Source organism: Corvus kubaryi, unplaced genomic scaffold (assembly GCF_017639235.1).
Source record: "Corvus kubaryi isolate FWS band 111438036 unplaced genomic scaffold, C.kubaryi_AGA036_p1.0 37353, whole genome shotgun sequence".
Classification (NCBI taxonomy): Eukaryota; Metazoa; Chordata; class Aves; order Passeriformes; family Corvidae; genus Corvus; species Corvus kubaryi.
The window spans coordinates 4,995,950-5,022,198 of NW_024581115.1; the positions used below are offsets into that span (position 1 = coordinate 4,995,950).

Here is a 26,249-nt window from a genome sequence, read left to right on the forward strand (position 1 = left end):
GGGACATGGATGTTTTAGGAAAATCTGATGGCCCCAAAGCACCCCTAGAGCAGCCAGACCTGGGCAGGGGTTTTCAGGGGATTTATCAGGGACTGGAGAAAGCACCACTGCTGATTTCCCACCGGCTGCACCCCTTCCTAGCGATCACCAATGGCTCAGGGAGGGAGCTCTGAGCACGCCAGCACTGCCTGGTATTTTTGGGGATGATAAGGATGAGCCTGCAGAGATCTTCAGGGCATTAATGCAGAACTCTGCCTCGTCCCCACAAGGACAGGGACCCCAGGGAACAAAGCCAAGGATGCTGCTGGGAAGCAGACAGTGCTCTCACCCACTAGATGTGGATGAACTGTCTCTGCCTTCATCTCCCAGCCAGGCACACATCCCACAGTGCCACGTCCATGCCCGAGTCACAGCTGCGGCCCCGTGGCAAGTGGGGTTTGGCAGCCTGGCCACCTCTACCCTGTTACCTCGAAATGCCACATGCCCACTCCCATCCTGATTTTTGGATGGACACTTCCAGGATGCCACTGAGCTGTATTTGCAAGATTAACTCTTTTACTGCCAGTTTGGTGATTACTTTTTAACAAATCAGGTAGCTTTACCATACTCTACTCCACCAAGCCCAACAAATTTTAGGGATAAATGAAATAAAGTCCAGTTGAATTCAGCCATAAGATCACAGCACCCAGCAGGCTCAACCCCAGGAGTGACAGCCTTCCCTTCCCCAGCCCAGCCTTTCCCCTGTGCTGGAGCAAAGCTCAGCCACGTTACCCAGGGAGCAGCAGCTCCAGCCCGTGTTTCACCCAGCCCCAGCACAGCTTCCACAGGGCTGCATGCGGCATCGGGGCCATAAGGAAATCACAGCATTTGAAACCACAGGCTATAAAAATTCCACCGTGCTCAGGGAAGGGAAGTCTGGATTCCCCATGGAGAGGCGTCCAGGAACCGCTGCTGCCGGGTTATTGGCCACCAAGCCATTAGACCGTGCCACATGTGCATACCTCGAGCCATGGCCAGCACGACCCAGTGAGAGGGTACGTGCTGAGGGGCTGTGGGGTCAAACACATTCAAACACCACCATGGAGCTACCCACGAGCCCCACGGCCACACAGGGGTTTTGGTCTCAACATGGGAAGTCATGGATGGCAACTACAACAGCATGGGAGAGGTCACAGCTCTATCGCAGTTCTCCGTGTGTTCCAAACAGTTTTTTTCTATCATGACATGTCCTTATCTGCACTCAGGAGGCCCTTAAAGCAGGGCACACACCCTGGACAGCTGCACTCCTCCTGGATGCTATATCCTACAATCTGGAACCACACCTGGACAAGGCAGCAGCGTTTAGGGGTTCCCACATAATCACGATTCTTGGTTTTTTGCATTTTTACCTTGTCTCAAAACCAAAGCTCAGCCCAGTGTTGCCTGCACACACAAATACCCCATTGCCTGGCTCACTTACCTCCCAGGGGAATTTAGTCCACCCACCCGACAGTCATTAGCACCAGGAAACCCAGGACTCTCAGCCAGCACATGTCCAACAGCAGCACAAAATCCTCTCCCACCCCAGAGCTGCACCACCAGTCTGCTCCCTCTGCCGCACCCACCATCCACAGCAGCAGGAATTCAATAAAATTAAGCAACTTTAACCCAAAACTTGCCTGGCGCTGTGGGAGGCTGTTCCTGTACTCCTCTGCTCCGCGTGTTCCCACAAGCTGACCCTGGAAAGCAGCAGCAGCAAGCCCAGTGTGCCGCCCTGCAGCTGCTCAGCTCATGGACGAGATATCACGGCTGGATACCCGTGGCTCCAAAGAGGGAGTTTTGGGACAGATGGAATGACCTGCTCTTTACAGAAGGATGGACACAACACCTATGAAATCCCCAAGAAATCCTACATAAACAGCTCGGTGTATGCTGGAAGGCACAGCACAGGGCAGCAGTACCGGTCCCATTGGATCCCAGCTGCTCCCCTGGCCCCGATCTGCTCTGGCAGAGCTGAGATAGTCTCAGCCCTGAATATGTCAGCCCAGATCCATCCCGGATGCTCCTTCCCTAAATGAAGTGTGGTCACACTGGGATGGATATAAAAAGCCTAGCCTGAAATCCTCTGGCGTGAAGCCTTTCCTGCAGCCCTCGCTGCTTCCAAGGGCTGTTTGACAGGGAGACATTGGGATACAGAGAGAAAGAACAGTTCCTGGGGGTTCACACTGGCACAGCCCAGGCTGCCATGCCCAGTACCCCCAACCTCTGCCAGACTAAGGCAAGATGGAAAACCTCTGTGCTTGGCAAGTCCAGGGGGCCCTACCGTGTCACCTAAACATCTGTGTCACTGTCACTGGGCCATCAGGAATGGCAAGGCAAGGATGCAGAGGGGCTGTTCAAATTATTAAAAAAAAAAAAAAAGAAGAAAAAGAAAGAGGAAAACAAAAAAAAGTGAGGCTCGGAGCTGGGCCAGTTTGCAGAGCTCCAGGGCTGCAACATAGCCTTCCCCATCCCCATGGCATCCACATCCCTGGAGTGTCATCATCCCTTTGGTGTCCCCAGCCTTGTGGCAGCCCCACTGTCACAGTGTCCCCATCCGTGTGGCATCTCCACAGCCCTGCCCTTTTTGGGGGGTTGGGGTGTCCCCAGGGCTCTGGGTGATCCCAGTGCACCCCACAGTGCAGAGGAGATGTGTGCCCTGTCCACGGGCTGTAGCTCAGGTTTGGGGGCTGCTGCGAGTGCTGGGGCAGGATGAGCAAGAGGAGGGGAGAGCAGGAGGCTGTTTTTGGGGAGCACTTCCCACAGAGGCACCGAGAGCCATGGAAAAGGGCTGGAGACAGGAGCCCTGCACCCACCAGCACACACAAGGATGCTCAGGAGGTTTTCCCCAGTGTTCATCAGGACAAGGGGCCATCAAACACCAGGAAGTTCCTTTTCCACATCAGCTCACAGCCAACTTCCAGAGCAGAAACCAAGGAGTGAGGCCACCCTGGGCTGCCAGCCCTCCCTTATGTCACCAGACACACTCCCCGCGATGTCACAGGAACGCATTTGCCAAAAGTACCGTGAGAGCATCTCCTGCAGAGCCCTCACAGCCACACATCTGCCAGGCTGGCCAGGCTGTGGCAGCCCCTTCCCACCACCTGCGCAGAGGCAAACCACACCCGGCCCCTCTGGCTGGGGCAGGGCTCCCAAACTCAGCACGGAGCCCACCACAGGCAGCACCCCACCCCTGCCTGGCACTGCCAGCAGCCAGGCAGGCCCCTTTCCACCACAGGGCAGTGGGAGCTGGGTGAGGACAGCCCGTCTGCACCGGGGTCCCATCCTGCTGGGGGCTGACACCCCAGGCAGCCCCCATGCCCTGGATGATGTCAGGGCTGCTGCCACCCCATTTCACCCCCAGGAGCTGATGCCAGCCTCTGTGACTCCCCTGTCCCACTCTCTGCCTGCTCGGGCCGTGGTGCAGAGGCTCAGCCCAGCACATCTCATCCCACAGGGAGCCTGAGAGGTGGCAGAGCCGGCTCTGCCTCCTCCCTCGGCACAGGTCCTGACAAATCACTCCCCTGTGACAGTGCCTGCATCACGTCCCTGGTATTTTCCCCCTGCTAAGCCACTGCTCTATTTTTCCCCTCCTTACCCTTCAAACCCCCACGTACTCATCGCATGGCCACGCTCAACTTCCCCACTCCACAAATCCCCACTGGCACGGCTGTGGAGACCCCAGCACAGCCCTTGTCACAGCTTTTTACTCCCTGAGGCTGGGGAGAGCTCAAGCAGAGACTTACTCAGCCAAGGATGATGAGGAGGACAATGCACGCTGCCTGGAGCCCGCGAGAGCCAAGGATGCTTCAGCACCTATTTCAGCTGCTGCCCCAGAGAGCCTCCCCCCAACTTCTGGAAAGTTCTGCTGAATTCCCTTCGAAAAGGTCTCACAAAGCAGATCCCTCCTGGCTCTCTGCCTCCCTCACCACCAGACATGAAAAGCACTCGAGTTTCTCCCCGGGTAACGCGGGTAAAAGCCTCCAACATCAAAGACACCACACAAGAGTTCTCGCCCCCCCATTCCTCCCAGGCACCAGTGCTGGGGCTGCCTCCCTTAAAAGCACAGCAACCTCAGTGGCTGAGGCGCCAACTGTGCTGAAACCACAGTTTTGGGGTTTTTTTCTGTGTTTTTTTTTCTTTTTTTGTTTTTTAATCAACCACAAACTGGGGAACTTGGGGGCAACATGACCAGCATGGTGCTGGTGGGGTTTTGCTCACTGTCTGCTGTGTGGCCAGCCCAGAAAAAGGGGAGCAAAAATATCCCTTGTGCCAATCCTGTCGTTGCCCAACACTAAAGGAAGCCACTAAGTGTCCTGAAGCAAAACCACAAGCACCCTCCAAGCAAGCAGATTCCCATGAACTTCTCAGCAGCCTCTGCAACTCCTCTCCCCCATCTGCAAAACAGAAACATCATCTCCCCCCTGCTTTGCGAAGCACTTTGATATCTGCACAGCCAAGCAGGGCAAGGGAGGGGTGTTTACCTTCCTGGAAACAGAAAGCGGCATTTACACCCAAAACAACAAGACCTCGGCACAAAATTCCGGGGCAGAGGGAGCAGTTGCAGACGCAGCAGGAACAGCCGCGGATTCAGAAAATGAGGAGGACTAGAAAATAGCTTCAAACACCGCAGGGATTTCAAAAAGTCCTAGGAGCACATGGTTTCTTGGCCCGTTTCGGAGCGTTCCTCATCCCTTCATCCCACACAGCAGTTGTTCCTGCCAGATCACCGCCTGCCCGGGAATGCTGGGTTCATTTTATTGCTGGAGCACGGAAACAACCTTCATTTTCGGGGGGGAGGTGGGAAGGCTGTGCCGTTTAACACTTGGCTGCGTTCATGCTGTGATTAATATCACCCGACGCACAGATACCAGATGTGCTCAGGGCAGGCTGGAGCGTATTCTAAATTGCACCAAGATGGAATTTTTGGGCAATTTTCAGGGAGTGCTGAGGGCAGGCACTGATGGGAGAGCAGAGATTTACACAGATAGGCAAGAAAAGAGAATTCTGTGGGGTTATGGCGCTGGTCATAACCCCTGGGCCAGCAGCAATGCCATGGACTGTGATTATAATCAGCACCCTGTCATTTTGGGGGCAATCACTGCAATTCCCGTCCTTTTGTGGGTCCAATTTCCACACGCCCACAGCAAAAAACACTTCAGCTTTACCCCTGCTTCTGCTGATCCCACGGAACTTTAGCTCCAGGAAGGCATTGCTGGTGCAGGAACAGCAAACACTGGTAAGGTTGGACCTCTCCATGCTGCTTCCCCAGGGTCCCACTGCAAGCCCGCTCCTAAGCAAATCCCCCAGCCAAGAGCCTCACTCCACCAGCAGCTTCTCCCCCCCCCTGTGGGGAGGAGTGCCCCGGGGTCACCTACATGGGTGTCCCTTTAATTAGAACCAAATCCTGGAGCAGCACTGGAGACTCATTCCAGCTTTTTGGAGGCCACACACTGCCCTGATGGACAGCTGACCTCGATCAGGGCATCACACGGTTCTGCCATGCCCCAAACCCTCACCATGGGGTTTCAGAGACCTCTCTCCTCTGTGCAGGGTTCCCTCCTGCTGATCCCACCCGTGGGCCATGGCTGATGTCCTCCGAAAATGAGTTCAGGCTGTGCCTGGACCTGCTGGTTTTCTCTTTTCTGCTTTGCCCAGATTTGAGAGCTGAAGTTTGGGCCATTCTCACCTCCCACAAACCAGGTCAGCTCCACATAGAGGTGGCCAGGCTGCTGGTGACATGACTGGTGGCAACCATGAGCACCGGTGTCACCGGGGCTGTCCCACAGGAGGGTCCAGGGCAGAGTAAAACAGTGCTAGCTGTGTCTTCTGCTGTAGGCATGAAAAGAAGCAACAAAAAGGAGCATTCCTTCTCCCTGAAACTCCACGGACATGCTTGCTGCCAACAGGGAAGATGTGGGAGCCTGTCCATCAGTCCAGACAGGACCAGCAGCGACTCCGGGCGTGAGAAATCCCAAATTCCGCATCCCACAGGGCTGCCTTTGTGCTACTGCTGAAATGGTGAGGTCTGGTTGGCACCTAGAGCCTGGTTTGGGGGTTCATCAGGGCAGGAGGGAGCAGCAATTTTCTGTGGGCTCCCAGCTGTTGCTACAAAGGACTTCACCCAAGCGGAGTCTCTCTCTGTTCCTCCTCCGTTTTTTCCCACCACGGGTCCGTGCTGTGCATACAAAAGCAGTGCTGAGCTGTGAATTTACACCCAGAAACCAAAAGTAAAAGATCTCCGTTATTCACTTCTATGAGCAAAGGTTAAATCCTAGCAAATACATCAGCTTTTGTGGACAGGACAAGCATTTGGCAGCCAGCAGGAAGGAACAGGAACGTGGGAATTCCTCCTACGACTTGGCAACAGACTCTTCCCCCAGCACAGGAGCTCTCTGGGGTCTGCTCAGCCTCTGCCAAGCTAAGAAAGCCCCTCATTCAAGTGCTCAGTAATCTCACAGGACATCCTGTAGCTCAAGGAGGAGTTTAAATGAGGGGCTGGATGGATTGTAGCTGCCTAATTGTTGGAGAGAGCAATAGAAAAGGTGGGGTGGCAGACCTGGAGCTGCGATGTCCTGACCTGCTCCTTGGAGAAACACCTCATCCTACTGAATACAGAAGGTGTCTACAGCAAATCAGCTCCTGAGCCAGCTGTGTTGAGATGTAGCACGGTGTCTGCCTGCAATGGGCTCCACCACAACATGAAAGAAGCTGTGTTAGTGTTCCCTGGGAGGTCTAAGAGGGGCGTCCTGCCTCTTCCTGCCTCACCCCAGCTGCTCCCACCATCCCACTCCCCATGCCAGAGCACATCTTGGGGTTTGATGCTGTTCCAGCATCAGGGTGATGGGGCAGTGCCGTGTTCAGAGGCACAGGAGAGCCAGGACATACATCCTAAAAGGTATTTAGGCACCTAATTCCAATTAGGCTGTAATGCTCCTCAAGAGATTGCAGAAGATAGATAGATAGATAGATAGATAGATAGATGGATGAACCAATATTTGAGAGATGTTTCAGGGCAGACCTGCACCACAATCACACCAAGTGGGGAATGAAGCACTCAGCACCAGGTCTCCATCACCATCCACCCTACAGAGCATTACATGGACTGGGACCAGCACTCAGACCAAGGGCAGGTGTCCATACACATGTGACAGAAGCCAGGGAAGCTGCATTTGCTGGGGAAGTGGAGAGACCTGAATTAGAAGGTGCTGCTGCTGAATAAACTCTCTAAGAATCATCAGGAACCATCACAGGCGTTGCTGGGCGAAGCCACTTCTAAGAAAGCAGAGCTTGGCTTTAGGTATGAACAGAAGAAGCATTTCCTCCGAGCTGCCATGCACACTTGGTGCATGTTTTTGGGGTTCATTTGTACCTGTTTGGCTCTGTACACCTAATCCCCACCTTGACAGCATCCACAAACCTAACACGGTGACAGCACGTCATGCTTCCTGGAGATCTTACACAGGACATGTTCAGAGCAACTCTTCTGGACACAAACCTGCAGGACACCAAGGATCCTTGTTTCCATTTCCTACAAGGACTAGAGAAAGTGTCAGGGGGATGCTCCAGACTGCAAATCCCATGAGGCCCCCATGAGCACCTGAGGAGGGAGCAGCACGTGCTGCCCCACAGCAATGGGTGTCCCTGGCTCTGGGGCACTGGGTGCTGTGCTCCCCACCAGCTCCCCAAACCCTCATCTCAGCCTGGCCAGCACAGAGAGACCCCCAACATGAGCCCCACCACCCCACAAAATCAGGGCAGCCCCACTGCCTCCCAAACACCAACTCAGAGAAACCAGGGCAGCCCTGCCACCACCCAAGCTCTGCTCAGAGCCTCCTCCCCCGCCGTGATCTGAGATAAAGGCAGAGGTTCTGCTCTGTGACACTCGCTGCCACTTAAAGGTCATGGGCCCCAACGGGGTTTGAGGTTTTCAGCTCAGCAGGATACAGCCCTCATGTCTGACACCCTCCTAAAGCTGAGAGCAGAGAGTGCTGCTGACTTCAGCCTATTCCTGGGGGCCTAGGTCGCTCCACAACCTCGGGTGCACACTTGGGGATCTATCAACCATTACGTTTTTTAACCAGAAGAAAAAGCTTTATTGAGGACTCCAAGACCCTGGATTCAGAGTTTGGGACCATTCAAGCAAAGGCTGTGGTGGAAATCTATTTTCTAGATGAAGAGCAATAGGGAAAATCAACTTTTGAGGCAAAGACTGGGTGCTGGATCCACCCCTTGAGGGATGCAGGCAGGTCCAGCACAGATCCTGCTACATCCCTGCCCTTCCCGTCCCAATCCATGCTCCTGCAGAGCACATCAGGGCAAGGCAGAACCCCAGTCTCACAGAGACAGGCTAAAACTCACTCCCTGGGCTCCAGATTACCCATTCATCTCAGATTTAAGACAAGCTTTAAGAAAGATTTAAGACAAACTTTGGCTTCCCTGCAGATCTGTGGTTCAGCAAGTCGAGCACTGCCCTCTGCCCTGGACAGAGCCTTTCAAGGAGCTCTTTCCAAACCCCTTCCCAAACCTTTCTGTGCCTCTCCCACTGCTGCAGCCCCAGGCTCCACGTCCCTCTGTGGGAGCCGTGGGAAGGAGGGCACATCCCACACAGGGACACCCCGACCCGCAGTGACACAGAGGGAAGGGCTGGCAGGGGCAGACTGAGGGTCAGCCAGCCAGGAGAAGAAAAATAAATCCCCCATGCAGGGATTACACAGCAGCACTGCTTCTTCCTGCAGCCCCACAGCCCCACCACAGCTGCTCAGCACACCCTGGGGCTGCTGAACTGCCTGAGGGGCTCCAGGACACTCCTGGGGAAGGATGCTCCCTTTTCTGATGAATTTTCCCTGTTCCCCCACCCCACCTGGAGCCCTGTGGACTCAAGGATGCTGTGTGAGTATGTGCCTCACCAGCTGATGGGGCAGGGAGGTAAAAGCAGGCTTCAACCCGGCATCATTTGGGGCAGCAAAGCCTTTTTACACACATCCCCTGCCCCACATTGTGCATGACCACCCTGCTGGTCCCTGCACAGTGTGGCAGCCACGGGCCAGTGGGGATGACTCCAGGGCAAATGGGGATGACTCCAGGGCAAATAACTGCATTTCTGTCCCCAAACAGCCCCAGCAGTCCTCCAGCCCACCCCTCCTCTCCTGCCCCCCATACCCTGCAGCGGCAGCCCCAGGACTGGCTCCCACTCCCTCAGCTTCACCAGCGCGTTGTCCAAGAGCGCTGGGCACCTCCGGTGTACTGCAGGCTGCAGACACAGCTTTCAGCCAGCTGTGACTACTTCTGGGATTTAAATCAGCCTCATCTTCCCCTCCCTCAGGTCCGCGGGCCAAAGCTTTCCCAGGAAAAGCACCCCATGGAAAAACCTGGGAAAACAAACAGGGTGTGCCTCGCCAAATCCCGAGCCCCAAGGGCTGCGCTGCTCAGGGCTAAGGGGGGTTATGTGCCATGGGGAAAGGTGGGCGTCAGACACCGACCTCCCCAGGCCCAGAGCTGCCTCTGAGGGTGGGACTCACCCCTCCGGATCCCTGCTCTGACAGAGCGGCCGGGGCTCCCACCATCCCACATGGAACAGCGCAGGAAAGGAAGGGGTCAGGGCGGAAAGCTTGGGAGGAGGGTGCTTGGAGCACAGCATAATGCTCCATTCATGGTGCACCCACCCCAAAAAGCACCCACACGCTTTGCTGCTGCTCCTGCAGCTGGAACACACCTCCCAAAGGGACTCAGCTCCCAGCACGGGTGCAATTTTTCCTCCATTATGAGCAATTTTAGGATTCTCAGTGACTGCTGGAGGAAGTGAGCGTGAGTGAGCTCAGACCAGCCCAAGCTCTGACCCATACTCCTCCTCTTGCTCTGCCCACCGCCTCCACCTCATTCCTCCTGCATCTGCAGACTCCCAGACATGGCTCAGGTATTTTTTTTTATCCAGCCGGTAACATTCTGAATAAAATTCCCTAAATCTCCATGCTCCAGCCAGCAAACCAGGGTTTGGAGAAGCTTTCTATACCAGGGCAGTAACCCCCAGGGAGCTGAATTCCATCTGAAGATGTGACAGCCACCCCAGAGCTCCAGCGAGGTCCTCCCTGCCCACGGGACCCCATCGCTGCCCGCCCTTCCCCACGCTCCTGCTCACCCATACTCCCAATTTCTGTCCCAGCGCTGTCCGTCTGTCCTGGACACACAGCAGCTGCTATTCCCTGCCTGGCCAGGTAGATGGTGCTCAGCTGGCACCGAGTGGGAATTCACCCGCGCTGGAGGAATTCCGTTTTCTCTGATTAAGCCAATAATTCAGCAGTGATTTTCACTGACGGATGAGGAAGGTCCCACTCCAGCCCCAAACAAATGGGACCAGCTCAGATCCAGCTGTCCCAGACTTTCACCTTTCACTGCAGGCTGGGAGGTGGTGAATAAACTGCTACAAACATTTCATCAGAACCAGTGCTTTCCCAACTCCCATTTTCCGCTGAAAACTCACTCTGCTGACACTTCGCTCCACACCTTCGACCACTTCTCCCCACACATTTCCCACAAAACCGAAACACAGCAAAACCCAGAGGAGCAGGAAGCAATTTGCCCGTTTTTCCCCCTATAAAGTCAGGGGGTGGGGGTCGGGGGGCACCAGCAGGGCCCCTCATCCTGCCGGAAGCTGCCAGGCACAAGCAGCAGGGGGAGGGGGTGTCCAGGCTTTCCATCTCATCACCTCAGGGTCACCCTCCCCAGCCAGGCCGGATGTAGGATGTCTAATATTTCTCCAGTTCTGTTTTAACACTCACACCATCTTGGGAGCAGGAAGCTTAAGCCATTTCCTGCAAGGCATTGCTCTGCCCTACAAATATTTTTCAGCCTTGGTGCAAACTGTTTTAAAACTGAGCCTGGCAGCTGGAAGTGTGAAATCAGAGGAGGGGTTTGTCCAGGGAAAATTCAGTTTGTGAAACCTATCCAGTCCCTGCTGCTGCCGAGCAGCAAAATAAATATTGCTGCGGACAATAAAAGAGAGCAATTAATCTTGCGTGTCTGAAAAATGAGAAGGAAAAGCAGAAACTCCAAACAATGTTCTCTGTGCCTCTCCCAAGGGACACAACACTGGTCCCCAGCAGAAAGCCACAGCCATGTTCCCCCTTGTCTCTGCAGCCACGACTTGAAGCTTTCCCAGCTTTGCTCTTTCAGTGGAGCCCAAATCATGGCTTTGGTTTGCTTGCCCTTCAAACGACTGTCCCATAAACAATCTGTCCCACACATGGGCTGAAATAACCCCAAAGAGACCCCTCCCGCTCCTCCAAGTGGAGGAGAAGACAAATGCTCATTCCCTGAAGCTCTGCAGAATATTTATGGGCAGTGGCAGGGCAGAGCTGGAAACCCCACAGACGCTGGTGAGCAGAGCTCAGCCCCATGCCCACATCCCCCTCAGCGCCGTCCCCACAGCACCCTCAGCCAAGGAGGGGGACAGATGGATGGCAGCTCACCTCCTGCTGCTGTCCCTGGCTGCTCCAGCCCACGTGTCACACGTGAGCACTCGTTATCTCCTCTCAGTTCTCATTCTCCAGGTGACACACAGGGACAAGGCCATGCCCCAAGGCCCACGCAAAGGGCTCTGCTTCCCCTGAGCTCCCACTCACAGGGCTGCTCCTTCCCAAGACTTTCTGTTCAGAAACCAAAGGCACAAAGCAGAAAGGAAACTCCAGAGCTCCTCCAGGGCCCTGCAGGAACCCTTCACCTCCCAACCTCAGGGCGTGCACTCCTGGGCTGTAAATAAACTTTTATTTACTACACAAAGTAGGCCAAGGAGGACTGTTTCCCTGAGGAGTGGTGGGAGGAACATCAGTGTTATGGCAGGATCTCAGATTTCATCTGACTCCACAAAGCAGTTCCTGGAGACCTCGGCAGGAGCCACACAGGGCATGGCAACACCTCTCCAGTGGCCACATCCCACCCAAATCCTGACTACCCTCACTGCCAGGTCAAACAGGGATCTCTCAGGGGCACAGCTCTGCCCAGCCACCCTACACCCAGCACTGCCAGGCTTGGAGAGAACAGGGCTGGAACAAATTCACCTCCTGCATCCTGCAGGGCAACACACAGCCAAGGTCCAGCCTCTGCAGCTGAACCATGACGGACTCACTGCTGCCCACAGGACCACCCACACCCCTGATGTGCTGCCTTATCAAGGTTCCCATCACATCTCAGAGCACTGAACTACCCAAAGCCAGGGCATCACTCTCAGCACTCAACTGCGTCCTCTCGTCTCCTCCAAGGCCACCAAAAGGGGTGGACAGGGGGTCTCGGGGGTGGGGTGACCCCAGGGAGGGCCCCAGCAGCCTGTGAACTCGGCCTCCCACTTCCACCCCGTTTATCTGCACGCTGGGAGGCAGGAGGAAGCAAGTTCAGCCAGAGTTTGTCTAAACAATTAAGTTTTATCAGAAAAGCTGCTCAGATCTACTCCTTTTTCCCAGGACATCTCTGGACAATTCCAAGGTAATCTCCATTCTCCATCCAGTCTGCACAGGATGGAAGCAGGGGAAGAGGACATGAGGCAAAGAGCATCCAAATACCCCTGCTCCTCCCTCAGTGCCAGCAGCCTCCAACACTCCTCAATCACCAGGCACAATCCATCCCACACCTGCTCCCACACATCCAAATCTGCCTTCCAAATCCTTTTTTCCTCTTCAAACTACGAGTTTTTCAAATTTAGGAGCGACCAAGGTAGACTGGAGAAGGTTTTGATACAGAAACCATCTGATACACTCCCTTTCATCCTGGACAGTTCAGGACCTCCCTTTGTAGAGCCACTCCAGTGACCTGGGCAGTGGCTTCTCCCACCCTGCACAATCCCACAGCACCTCTGGGAGCAGGACCAGCAAACTCTTAATCACCAGCTGAACCTGGAAGAAGAAAACCCGACGCAAGGACTAAACCTCAGGCCCACGTTCACTGGCTCCTGGTTACAAAAGAAGCAGGAGTGGGTAGAGGGATTCCTCCAAGACAACGAAGTGGGCAGCAAAGGCAGGGCCTCAACCAGGCTCTCCTGCCATACAAACTTTTGCCATCTCTGCAGCGTTTTTCTGGCTCTTGGTCCATGAACTGATTTCCACTGTGGATGGGAGGGAGTTGCCAGTGGATGCTCTGAGACAGAGCATGAGCCTGCACATTTGTAGCTTCAGAGGCTGTAACCAGGGACTCATCCTGTACCTCCATGTGCCAGAGCTTCAGACAAGAGTCCAGAGCACACCAACTCTTCAGTGCATCAGCAGAGAACAGCACAAGCTCCCAGGTCAGAGCAAACGCTGAGCAGAGTGAACAAAATTCCCCATCCAGAGTCATAACACACAGGGGAAGCAAACAGAGGCAGGGGTTCCAGCCCCATCTGGGTAGGGCAGCTCCTGTGATGTCCCTCCAGATCTCCCCAGCCCACATGGAACACGCCCCAGGTGCATTTGTGCTGGAGTTGAAAGCAATGCCCTACAGTTCAAGACTTGTGAGTTACCACACAGCTGTGGCTGAGAAAGCTCCTTTCAAGAGCTTACGTATCATTAACTTTTATCGCTGCCCTCTCCTCCTCAGCACCACGTCCTTTTGGATTCCCATCTAATCTTCTTACTCTGAGATCTCCACAAGCTGAGCTTTTCTTTGAAAGAGGGAAGGAATGTCTGTCCCACTCCATGTACAGCAAGAGAGGAGGAAAGGGGGGAAGGCAGAGCCACCATAAAAGATTAAGGTACTGTGGATAAGCATCAAAGAGAGTTTGACACACACACTACAGCAAATGATCATCCACAGCAACAGAACAACCAGACCAAGCCAGGTTGGCTGGGGGGCTGTCAAGCACTCATAATAACAAGGGATTAATGCCTCAGCCACTTCTGTCCTGCTGCAAATCCCTTTTCACCTCCCTCTCTGATTCTGGGAATAATGCAGGAGAACACCTGGTAAGACCACCTGACTCAGACAAACCCTGGACACCTTCTCAAGGGTTGAAAAGCTAAACATAAACCCAAGGTAATGCTCATATTTGCTAGAGCATCATCAGCCTCTGAACTTCAAGGTGTTGAAAGACGCTTCATTTCAGCCATCCTTCATTGCCGTCGGACAAAAGCCCTTTGCCATGCAAAAACCAACATACAGCTTCCACACAGAACAAACTGCAGGTGATACAAGTCCAGCAACCCCAAATCCGCAGGCTGTCACTCCTGGGCTGGCACAGCAACCTTAGATGGTTTGTTTAAATTATTTGCTTTTCATAAATGTATAAACATCTGCAAAGTTTTGTTCGTTGCAAAATGTTTTGGACCAGACCCTTGAGTCCAGCTTTGTCTTCCAGTATGTCTGGTGCTACCTTCATGCCCAAACCAAAATGATTCAAGAGGATGAGGTATTGATGCATGTGACCCTACAGGAACCCTGGGAACTTCCGTGCAGAGACCAGCTCAGAAGATCAATGAAATGAGTGACCCAAATTTAACCAACCCAAAGGAAAGCAGCTCTCTCCCCACATCCCTCCTTTAAAACCTCTAACAGATGTAAGGAAAATTGGGCCCAAAGAAGTCTGAGCACAGGCTGCCATCCAAGACCAGCTGCTTTTTCCATTTTTAGCCACATACACTTCAGCTTCATCACGGCATTTTTGACAATGTAGAAGTGTGTCTGTGTCTGTTTGTTTGCTGGAGGAGTAAAGAACACAACTGGCTTGCTGTCAACTTATCTTTTTTGTTCACAACAACGTTTGATCTTCTCAAAACAAAGTTATCTCTCTATAATCTCCTTCAGTTCCTCTGACACAGTTTATGGAGTTGGCGCTGCACCCAGCCTATGGTGTCCCTTCAACCACTGGCCAACAGAAACATCTCAGGCAGGGACGGCAGTCTAGAAATAGCTTAAAAGAGAACGATTCCTTAATTACAGAAGGTTCATCACCACTGCCATCACTTCCCTCCCCCGGCAGACAGCAGAGAAGTCACAAAACCAGCGGCCAGGCCTTACTGCAGGAGATCAAAGCAAACTCTTTGTTTTATCTTGGTCGAGATAACGGATTTTATTTGCTTTATCAGCCTGTAGGATGATTAACCTAAATGTGGGAAAGCTGGAGGATCCAAAGGAGTGGATGGGTGCGGAGCATTTTCCCCAGCACGACTGTCATGGGCTCCAGACATGCAAATACCACAAGATAAACAGAGAAACTCTTGGTTCCAGTTCCTACATGCCCCCCTCAGCCAGGGCTGTGTCTCCTTTTGCCTTTCAGCACCACTTGGATGAACACAAATCCCACGGCAGGCAGGAGCACTCACCCATTTCTCAGCCAGCAAAGGCACTTCTGTCCAGGGGCTGCCCCAGTTTTCATCACAGAGTGCTCAGGGCTCACAGCCCAGCTGGAGCACAGACCCCATGAGCCACAGCCAGGTGAGCCTGCAGTTGGTCACCTCCTGCCTGGAGCAGGAGGCTCCGACCTCTGCAGACACACATTCACCCCGGATCCTTCCTGCAAGGTTCAGGAGGTGAGGAGATGACATGGATGCACAGCCTCACCCACAGACCCAACCCAGCCATGGAAGAGACCTGCCAGGTCACTCAGCCCAGGGCCAGGGTCACTCTGCAGCTCAGCACGGAATCATAAATTGGTTTGGGTTGGAAGGGACCTTACAGACCACCCAGTCCCACCCCTGCCCTTCCACCATCCCAGGTTGCTCCAAGCCCCATCCAGCCTGGCCTTGGACACTTCCCAGGATGGGCCAGCCACAGCTTCTCTGGCACCCTGTGCCAGGGCCTCACCACCCTCACAGGGAAGAATTTCTTCCCAATATCCCATCTAACCCTGCCCTGTGGCAGCGAGAAGCCATTCCCCTTGTCCTGTCACTGCAGGTCCCTTCTCCAAGGTCCCTGTCCAGCTCTCCTGGAGCCCCTTTAGGTCCTGCAAGGGGCTCTGAGCTCTCCCTGGATCCTTCTCTTCTCCAGGTGAACACTCCCAGCTCTCCCAGCCTGGCTCCAGAGCAGAGGGGCTCCAGCCCTTGGGGAATCTCCATGGCCTCCTTTGGACTCTCTCCAGCACCTCCGTGTCCTTCTGATGTTGGAAGCCCCAGATCTGGATGCAGCATCCCCAGCTTCTCCCTCTCCTGGTCTCAGACGTGACGTGCGGCAAGGAAAGGAAGTGGGAACCGTGGTGTTTCCTATGGGAAACTATCCCTTTGCATAATGAAGCTCCACTGGGGAGGTCGCTGCTTTTCCTGTGGGCCCACAGGGACTTCCAGCAGGGCAAACAAATCCTCCTGGGTCTGGCTGGCTGCAGTGGACAGCCTCACTTCCTGGGATGTGTCCTGCCCAGCTGGAGCATCCACTTGGGACAGCACCCACACAAACTGTGCCCACGCAAAGAAGGGACACGTGCATGCCAGCATGACCAGAGATGAACACAGCATAACTTGGGGACAACATTCCTAGGGGGCAGAGACATGCAACATGAGCACCATCACAGCCACATCCCCCAGCCTCCTCCTGGCATCCTCAGTGCCCTCAATACACCCCAAAGCACACCGAGGAGCACTGGCTGCTTCCTACCGCACAGCGAGGGAGGAGGAGCAGGCAGTGCCCTTGTCGTGCACGTGGTGCCCTGGATCAGGCAGTGTCTCTGTGATGGGACACATTCCTCTCCCCCACACATGCTGCTGCTCTTCTTTCCAAGTCACTGGTGTTGCAGTTCTAGATTTTTCCAGATTATCTCATTTTTGGCACCTGCGTTCACAAACCAAGACTCAGCGTTTCCCACTCAGCCCTTCCATTTGGAATCCTGAGCTGTAGGCACTTTCCCATTAAAAATAATAACAAGAACAAAAAAAGACTGCCCGTAACCTAGCCTGAATGTGTCAGCTGGTTTTGGAGGAAACATTTCCCTACAGCTTTAATCTCTTTGTACAGTGGAAGAGCTGGAAACGGTGACTCACTGCATCTCCACTCAGCCCCGGGCTCTCCATCCCAGGGAGCATCGCTGTGTTAAGAGTTGTCCAAATCCCTCTAACCCTAGCAGCCCCACACTTGGTGTCACCCTGGCAGCACAGGACAGAAGAAAAGTCACCCCAAGGCTTGTTTGGCTTTGCTTCTCCATCCCTGGGTGCCCATGGCAGGATGGAGGCTTGAAGCTGGTAGAGGGAAACTGGGCTAGAGCTCCCACCACAACTTGCCAGCACACAGCAACAGGTCCCTGCTTTTCACAAGGACCTCAAAGTTTCCTTCATTCTATTTTTAAGTGGTCTTTAATTGTTTAAATTTTAGCCCAACTCTATGGGAGTTCTAAAGAAAAGTCTTTCCGTAAGGGTTCAAGCTGGAAAAAAGAGTGAAGGAGTTGAATTGCTTCACTCTTCTGATGCTGTCCTGCTTGTTCTGCAGCAAAACAGGAGGGGGGACTCTGCTGAGTTTTAAGAGGCACGTGGCACCCTGTGTGGCTGTCCCAAAGTGGCCATGGGACAAAAACACCAACCGAGCTGAAAGCTCAGAGATGGTTCGGGCTGTTTTGCACGGTGGGAGAGAGGAAGGTCACGTCCCTGTTTTAGGTGAATGTTCCCATTATTCATTGTATCTGCCTTGATTTATCTAAACAAGCTCCAGAGCATCCTTGCCAGGAAGGCTCACGGGGCAGGAGCAAGGGTGGGACAGAGCCTGCCTGGCTGGCTGGGTGCTGTCCCCAGGAACAGGGCAACCACAGCAGCTTGTGAGGAGACAAAAAGGAGCAGCAGATCAAACCAGCTTCCACTTCTCATCTGGGAGTGCTTCCAATCCATCACCTGACATCCCAGAACCGAGCCATCAATACAAACAGGTTCAGACTGGGGGAAGTAGAAAGAGATTATTAAACCAAAGTGGAAACCATTAACTTTTCTGGGGCCAGCAATGCCTGCCCCTCTCTCCAAGCCTGACCACCACACATTGCAAGGAACAAGAGAAGGCCAAGATGTTCAACCAAACAAGCACAAAACCAGAGATGGGAGGCACAGTGGAAGGTGATGCTGTGGCAGGAGGAAGTGACAGGATCCCCCATGATGGATTTGATGTAGCTTTTCCTGAGGATTTGCCTGTCCCTCATCCAGCTCATGTGAATGCCTTGAGATCTCTCCATTGCAAAGGGCAGGTGGATGTCTCTGGATGAAGCACTGCTGCTCCCACAGTGATTCCCTGTTCCTCTCCTCACGGGGATGAACCAGCTCCTGCCACACTGGCACCACATCCCTGCTCAGACCTGCCCTGCCAGCACAGGGCAGGAACATCCTCCCTCTGCCAGCTCCATCCCAGGCCAGTGCCCTGGGACTGGGCGTGAACTGCTGCCCACAGCAGGAGCCTGGGAGAGGTCAGCCCCACCCACGGGTGGCCAGATTTGGATATTCACGTTTGGATATTCACATTTGGTAAGTCCTGCACAGCAAAGACAGCCTCCCACAGCGCCCAGGGCTGTGGGTTCAGAAACAGCCCTTGCCCTCACCTTGTTCTTATGGCTATTTTTAATTGCTTGTGCCTCTTTCTGCCCTCTACATGTCCTCCCCTTGCCTGCACCCACTGCACAGCCCAGCTCAGATTGCTCTGGCAGACTCCAGCTATAGCAATCCACATCCCCTGGTTATCCCATCACATTTCCCTGTCCCTGCTGGGGAGCACCAGCCACGTTGGGGACACAAAGTCTGCCTTTGCAGTGGCACGTCCCACATGGGTGGGTGCCTCTGTCCCACCTCCCTGTCACTAATGGCCCAATTCAATGTTACACCAGCACAAAGGAAGCAAACGCTCCCCAGGGAGTGCAGGAGAGAGCAAAGACTCAGAGAGGGAGAACATGGATGGGAAGGAATATTTCTTGCCCCATTAAACACTTCTTGCCCTCCTCCCACCTCGGGAAGCCCAGCTCTGGAGTGGGCTCAGCCCACACCGCCAGCCACGCCGCCCTAATGAAGTTCAGCACTGAAATTACTCCTTTCCTCTGTGGTTTGTTCTGAACTGCCAAGCTCCCTGGGACTGTTATTCTCCTCTGACCGGCCTCTTCCTGCACTACACGCTCTCCTGCATACCTTCAGCAGCAGGACGAGGGGTTAAGAGCAAGGCAGCTGAGCCTGACAGCTGGAGAAGGCAAGGCCCAGCACAGCAGTGAGGACAGCTGGAGGCAGATGCCTGCATCCCCTGCTCAGCTGTTTGTGCTGGAGAGCCACCAGCAACTGGATCCCGGGGTGTCCAGTGCCACAGGAGCACCTCCTGGTGACCCAAACCCTGGAGAAGGACTTGCCACGCGTTGTCTCTGCTGCAGACATGGGAGAGGCAGAGTTTTCATTTGGGGGGGTTGTGGTGGGGCCAAAGCTGCAGTGGAGCTGGAGAGCATTGGAGACATGCCTGCACCCACCCATGGGACATCCTGAGGGTCCCTGTGCAGCCACCCCAAATCTCTCTGTGTTCTTGCACCAGCAACAAGGAGAGAGGCCACCCACGTGCCCAGCATCACCTCAGGGTGGGTGTTGTGGACCAAGGGGAGGAGCACCCCAAAATGGGGTCCTTGGGCAACCTCAAGCCATGGCAGTGGGGCAGGAGGAGATGATCAGGAAGGGGACACGTGCTCTGGCAGTGACCCTGGGCTGTACCCTTGTGCTGACACATGGGGAAAACGAGACAGAGCCCTCATGACCCCTCCAACTCTGTCTCCTGGCTCTTCGTGGCAGTGGGGTTGGACCTAGATGATCTTTAGGGTCCCTTCCAAGCCAAACCATTCTGTGATGATTCTTGGAGACATTTGGACTGAAAGCCCCTTTTGTACCAGGCCAGGGCTGGCTCATGCTGTAAGGCAGACTCCAGACAGCCGGGCTCAGGGGTAACACTCATGCCAGCAGCTGTTCTCCCTCTCCCCTAGCCCTGGGCAGCTGGAGGATTCAGCAGCTCAGACACTTTTCTGCTCTTAAAGTGCCCAACCATCCGTGGGGTTCAGAGCTTGGGACACCCAGAGCAGCCCAGACCCAGCAGGAAGAGGCTGAGCACCCACCCATGGGATAGGATGGGCCTCCTGGGCACCACACACGGCAGCTTGGGACAGAGAGGGGGGCTCACACAAACCCCATCCTTGGGCTGGGGCTCAGAGCTCAGCTCTGCCCAGCTGGAGATGGCCCAACCTGTCAAAAAACCCAGCTCAGAAAAGCCACACCTACACCATGCACAGTAAGAAAAACCCACTTGAGCCCTGCAGGTTTGACACCAGCTCCCCTGCTGACTCCTGACTTGGTTTTAAACCAGCACACACCACAGCCTGGCCTCTCTGCAGGTCTGTGTGACCACGGGGCAGCACCCAGAGAGGGCATGGAACCCCTGGTCCAGCTCCAGGGCCAGGCACGGACCCCCAAGATCCTGGCTCAGCTGCCCCACCCCATCCCACAGCCCCCGGAGAGAGGCACAGGGTGGGGAGGGAGGGGGTGCCCTCCACCCAGCCACTGCATCCCTCACAGGAGAGAGCTCGTGGGCAATAGAGAGCAGAAAGGTAATTAACGGGTCTGAAAGGAAAATCTCCAAAATGTTATGGAGAAAAAATGACAGCTGGTGAGGGAGGGAAGCTGGCTTTAATATGGGATTAATTGAAAACAAGATAGAGCTAATATAAGCCAGGTCTCCAGTTTAATAGTGGCTCTGATCCATGATGTTATTAGACCTTGGCTCCAAGGTCAAAAAACCCTGACTTCTGCTAATGAACACGCGGTTCCTGCCCCACAACCATAAACAACACCACCAAACAACGATATCCCAGCAACACTTCCAGAGCCAGCACCTCTCCCGCCCCTCGGAGCCTCTGCAGGGCTCTGTGGGTCTGCACACAGGGCCCGAGCTGGCAGAGCTGTCATTTCCTGCAAGCACCCAGCCTTCTTGCGTTCCCTTTTTTCTTTCCTTCCAGGCTCTATAGCATTTCTTATCGAACCCGACAGCTCCTTCAGGCAGGATAAACCCAAGGCTAACAGCCACGAGCACGGACACATCTGAGCACAGATCCCGGAGCAGCCTCGAGAGGCGTCGCCACGGGAGATAAAAGAGCAGCACACAGCACTGGGCATCTCCCTGGGTGACACCCGAGGCAGGGACCAGCCCGAGGGCTGTACTCACCTTCTTCTCTCTTTGGCGGGCTCTCCACGGGCACCGGCTGCGGCTTTGGCTCGGCCTGGTGCGCCTGGGTGGGCAGGGCAGGCTCCGAGCTCTCGGCCGGCCGCGCGGCCGGGGCCGGGCCCTCGGTGGCCTTGGCCACCTGGATCTCCACGCGCCTGGGGCCCGCGTCGGGCACGGCAGCGTTGGCTGTGTCGGCTCTGCGCTGGGACATCTCGGGGATCTTGGAGGCCGGCGCCTCCGCCCTCCGCAGCCCCGGCTCCTGGGGCTTGCCGAGGGTGATCTCAGTCCTCCTGGGGGTGGGCTCGGGGGGTTTGTGCCCCACATCTGCTCGTTTGAGGCCGAACCGCGACAAGCCCGAGGTGGAGTTCTCCACCTGCTTGGATGAGATGTCAATGGAGATTTCTGTTCTTCTGGACACCGGCTCGGGCAGTTTGGGTCCAGAGAGCTCCACTCTCCTCAGAGGGGGCTTGGGGGATCTTTGCACGGTGGGCTCCGCATGTCGGGTGGATGGCTCCGAATTCCTGGCGCCGAGTTCCTGAAACTTCTGCGTGGAGCTGGACACGGTGGACCGGAGGAGGGTGTTCGGGGCCCGTCTTTGTGGGGTGGAGGAATTTGAAGACTGATCTACCTCCTCGACCTCAAAGGATCTTTTCAGAGCTGAAAAACATGAGAAGTAGTTCAGGATTTAGTTACCATTCACCTGAGTGTCTCCAGAGATGCTTACAGACACTGCAAAAGGCTCATAACTCCATTTCTGCTCCTCCATCCCAGCATTCATCATCCATTTAAGCAGCTGGGGATCGAAGGCCAGGCCCTGCCTCTCCAGACAAGTTAAAAACCCAGTAACAAAACATACCAGAGCCAGGAAATTCAGCCCCAGAGTGGAGATTATCCTCACACTGCCCTCCATCCCACACTCAGAGGGGAGCAGAGGGTCCCACCACGGTATGGCAGAGCAGGGCACTGGATTTGGGGGAAGACAGCAATCCAGCTTCCAACACTTTGCTTTCCCTCTCACATCCAAAGGATTCACAGATAAACAGAGGCTTTCCTGTGAGCACTGCCAGCAAAATCCGAGTTGGGAACAGGGAAACAATCCCAGGAGAGCACCAAACCCATATAAATCCAGCAAGAAAATCAAAGGTGGCAGCCACAGAAGCTCATATCCTTAAAAACAAACGTAGAAACCACGTGAACCAAAGACTGAAATGTTTTGAGCACATGGACTTGAGACCCTGATACAAGGAAGGGGACAACTGACCCCTGCTCCACACAGGATCCAGCCAGAAAAAAAAGGCCGAGCTCCACGGAAAGGGAACCACTGCTGGATCCAAATGCCATGGGCTATAAATACCCTCTGTACCCCACAGCACCCAGACAGGCACAGGGTCAGGGTAGGCACAGCCCTGGGATCCCAAAGAAGCCTCCACGAGGTGAGGCTGAGCTGGTGTGGTGACAGCCCAGTGTGGTGACAGCCACGCTGCCAATGGCAAGCATGAGCATCAGCAATGAGTCCATCCTTCCTTTACATCAACAGAACAGCAGCAGGGAGATTTAGCCTCTAAAAGCCTGGGCTTGAGATCCCACAAGACATCAGGATCCCAGGGAGACACTGGAGCACAGCCTTGCCTCATCCCAGGATGTCCTCCCACCCCTGGGGTGGAGCTGGAGAGGAGCCACCATGCAGGAAGCATCTCTGCTCCAGGGTTGCTCTGACCCCCCTGGGGACGTGGGGATGTGGCACGGCTTGGGGACGTGGGGACCCTCTGTCCCTCGGGCACATGCATTTGCTGGACAGGAGCCCTTGGTCACTGCTGAGTCCAGCCGGTGGGACAAGGAGGGGGACCCATCCACGTGGCAGCCACCCAGCTCTGCTCCACCGCCTCTGCTGACACCAGGCGGGGCAGCAGCAGATGTGACCTCCTTTGTCCGGCCAGCAGGGGCTGGGACAGCCGTGGTCACGTCCCCCGGCAGCAGCACAGGGAAACCAGAGGAGATGGTGAGGCAAGCAGGGCCCTCGGAGCTGGGACTCACGTGTCAGACAAGCCACACCACAGGGAGACTCCCAGGGGTTGAAATGTGAGGATAAATACTTTGGGCTGCTTTCCCCTTTTGGGGGAAATACCCCAAAACTGCTCTATATGAACCCCAGGCTGCACAGCCAGGCTGGATGGGCACTGAGGAGCCTGGGAGCAGGAGCATCCCCAGGATTTTCCATATTAGTGACCCAAAAAAGCCTCTCTATGCTCAGGAACAGACAGATGTGAGTGGGCACACACCCGCATCCCCCAGTTGTGGGTCAGACCCCAGCATGGGAACTGCTGGGAAGCAACAGGAGCCTGGGATGGGCTCCCAAGGGTGGTGTCCCAGCTGGTGTGGGCAGGGAGGGATGCACAGAGAGATCCAACCTCAGCGTCAGCCTGATGGGAACAGCAGCACGGCTGCTCTGTGGTTGTGGAGAGAGGGAAGCACCAAAGCACAACACTCACCCCCCCTTGTAAAACCCAGGAAGGGTCCCACAAAGGGCACCTTGTGACAAAACGGTCTGTCTTGCATCCCAGAAATATTCAGACATGGGTAGAAGAAGGGAGGGAGGCAGTAAAGAAAACTAAAGGTGTTTTTTTCTCAAATTTATCTGTTTTCTGACTTCTGTGGAGCTCTCCCAGCCACGCCATCACCCGCTCACAGGGGTGGGATGCTCCCTGCAGCAGTCCCTGCCCTGCAGTCTGTGCTTGGCACAGCTCATGCACTGCAGGTCTGCGTCCCCAGAATAATTAATCCAAAAAAAGCCCCACACTTGAGAGCTGTTTCAACGTGTTTGAACTCTCAGGTCTCCAACCCGGAGCTGGAGCTCAGACCCTCCAGCACAGGTTTTCTACAGTTTCCCTTCTCCATCACACACTTAATCCAGAAACTTACATTTTAGCTATTTTTTTTCCCCAAAAAATCCCAAGTTTGAACAATGCACCAGCCAAGCCTAGTTTGCATTTTGCTGGAAACAAAGAGAGCGGAAGGGACGACCCGACAGGGAGCCCCTGCCTGGCCTTGAGCGAAGCTGGGTGGGCAAGAGCAGCAGAGGACACAGCACTGCCAGGCACTGGCAGCTCCCTGAGGGATGGAACCACAGCTCTGTCCACATCAGGCTCTTAAAACCCGCCTGTCACTCCTCCAGCCAGCTCAGTCCCCAGCTCTTCCCTTCAACAAGCAGCCCTATAACCTCATGAGAGACGTGTCTTGAGGAACAGGGTAAATGCTCTCAAGGAACCCGACAGCAAAGGAAATGCTGACGAGTATCTTTCCTTAAAGAACACTGCCCTGGAGATCCCTCAACGCCAAGTGGTTTGGGGATTTCTTTCTGACCTGCTAATGAGCTTTGGATACAAACAGCCCTGCTGACCTCCAAGGGCTCCTCGCATGAGCAGCATCCATCATCTCCACTCCTCTGAGCCCTGCTGCCACTTCCTGAAGAAGTGGTGGGTAACCCAATGGCAGTGCTGACCCACATGGCCCTTTCTTTGGACTTTAAACCCCCCAAAGTGCCCCACACCCAGGGTAAATCTGTTCAATGCCACCCATATGGTCTTTCTGCTGGAGCACAGCCAGCCCCTGTCCTTATCAAAGGGCTGGACTGAATTACAACACCCAAAAATGGCTTTTTTCCAGGTCCTTCAGTTGGAGAAAAGAGAAAAAGGTCAAAGCCCAGACACAAAGGGGTTCAAACAGCCTTAGGCAGAGCTGCAGAACCATGATTACAATCTCAGGACAGCCAAGGCCTCCAGATAACTCCTCCCTTGTGCTGAGGGCAGGAAGGGGGTACTGAGGGGCTGGGCGAGGAACCTTCACCCCAAAGGAGAGGTAGAAATGGCTCAGCACAGATTCTGACAGCAACATCATGAGGAACCCCTGCTCCCAGTGGCATTCCCTCTCCAGCAGGGTCACCAACTTGCCTGGGGACAACCCAGGAGCTTTCTCACCCCCGGCTCTGCAGGATGGGGCATCCATCTCATGGTTTCACGGGGATTTCGGTACCCAGCTTGTCCCGCTGGCACATTTGGCTGCTGCCCTGAATTCAGCATGGTCTGGAGAAGGTCAGACATCCCAGGCATGAGAAAGGAGAAGGACTGTGACCAAGAGGGTTTGTGTTTCCACCTCAGAGACAGAGCCCCACTGCCATGAACACGATCCTCGGGAATGTCACCTTCAGCAATGGTGGCCCACAAAGGGACCGAGCATGGCTGGAGTTCCCTGCTCAGCATCGCCTCTCTCCTCCTTGCATGAGAAGAGAGAAGGACCTCAGGAAGCACAACAGCTCTCAAAAAAAGAGAAAAAACTTATAAATAGTGTGTCCTGCCCAGAGCCAGGAAAGGAAAGTAAACAGCCTGTGCTCCAGATGACCCTCCTCCCGGCTTCCTGCGGGGAAGTGTCCGTATTCCGTACAAAAACAGGAGCTGAAGGCAAGGCAGAGCCGTAGGGCCCCACACAGGCAGCTGTGGCTAATTCTCCATGTCCCCATGGGCTCCAGGTCCCTGCCATATTCCTGAGAGCCCCAAACAAGGTGTCCCTGCCCTGAGCAGGACTTGGGCTGGCCACGCTGCAGGATTGTCCCCACTATTGTATTTTCCAGGCACAAGCAGAGCTTCCCCAGCCTCACCAGCAGCATCCCACTGACTGGCTGGTGTCAGAGGAAGCTGGCAGGGAAGGTGGCAGAGGTGCTGAGCACCACCCTTCCTTCTCTTCCTCTGGAGGTGCACGTGGGGCTGGGCACAACCTGCACTGCCTTTGGCATGTGCTTCCTTTCAACCCATTCCAGACCCATCCAGACATCTCTGGCTCAACCCACCAGTGCTGAAGGCAGCAGCTTTTGGGCAGGGAAAGCCCAAAATCCCCTAAAATGAGATTTCCAAGTGCTTCCTATCAGATGCAACCTCTGCAACAGCCCACCACCATCACCATGTCAGGGTCGGGAGCCACTCACTGCGATGTCCCTTTGGGACTAGAGCTTTGCAAACCTCTCAAGGTCATGGAGTTTTGCTCAGCACCACCCAACTCTGCAGGGCTGGCTTCAAAAATACCACTGCTAATCCTTCTTTTGGATGAGAGAGGCACGGGCTCTCCGAGGCGGCTCTGCTGGCTGT

At 54.7% G+C, this 26,249-nt stretch overlaps 1 protein-coding gene across 6 annotated transcripts in view; it reads right to left on the reverse strand.

Moving 5' to 3' along the window:
* SEPTIN9 (septin 9) overlaps positions 1 to 26,249 on the reverse strand; it is a 134,652-nt gene that overhangs the window by 32,529 nt on the left and 75,874 nt on the right. For 5 of the 6 annotated variants that reach the window (XM_042032665.1, XM_042032667.1, XM_042032669.1 and 2 more), the window contains one exon: positions 21,115 to 21,771. In XM_042032665.1, the coding sequence (XP_041888599.1) occupies positions 21,115 to 21,771 (657 nt within the window). Of the gene's footprint in view, positions 1 to 3,764; positions 3,870 to 21,114; positions 21,772 to 26,249 lie in introns of those variants that run through there. The other variant, XM_042032670.1, reaches the window with a different exon arrangement.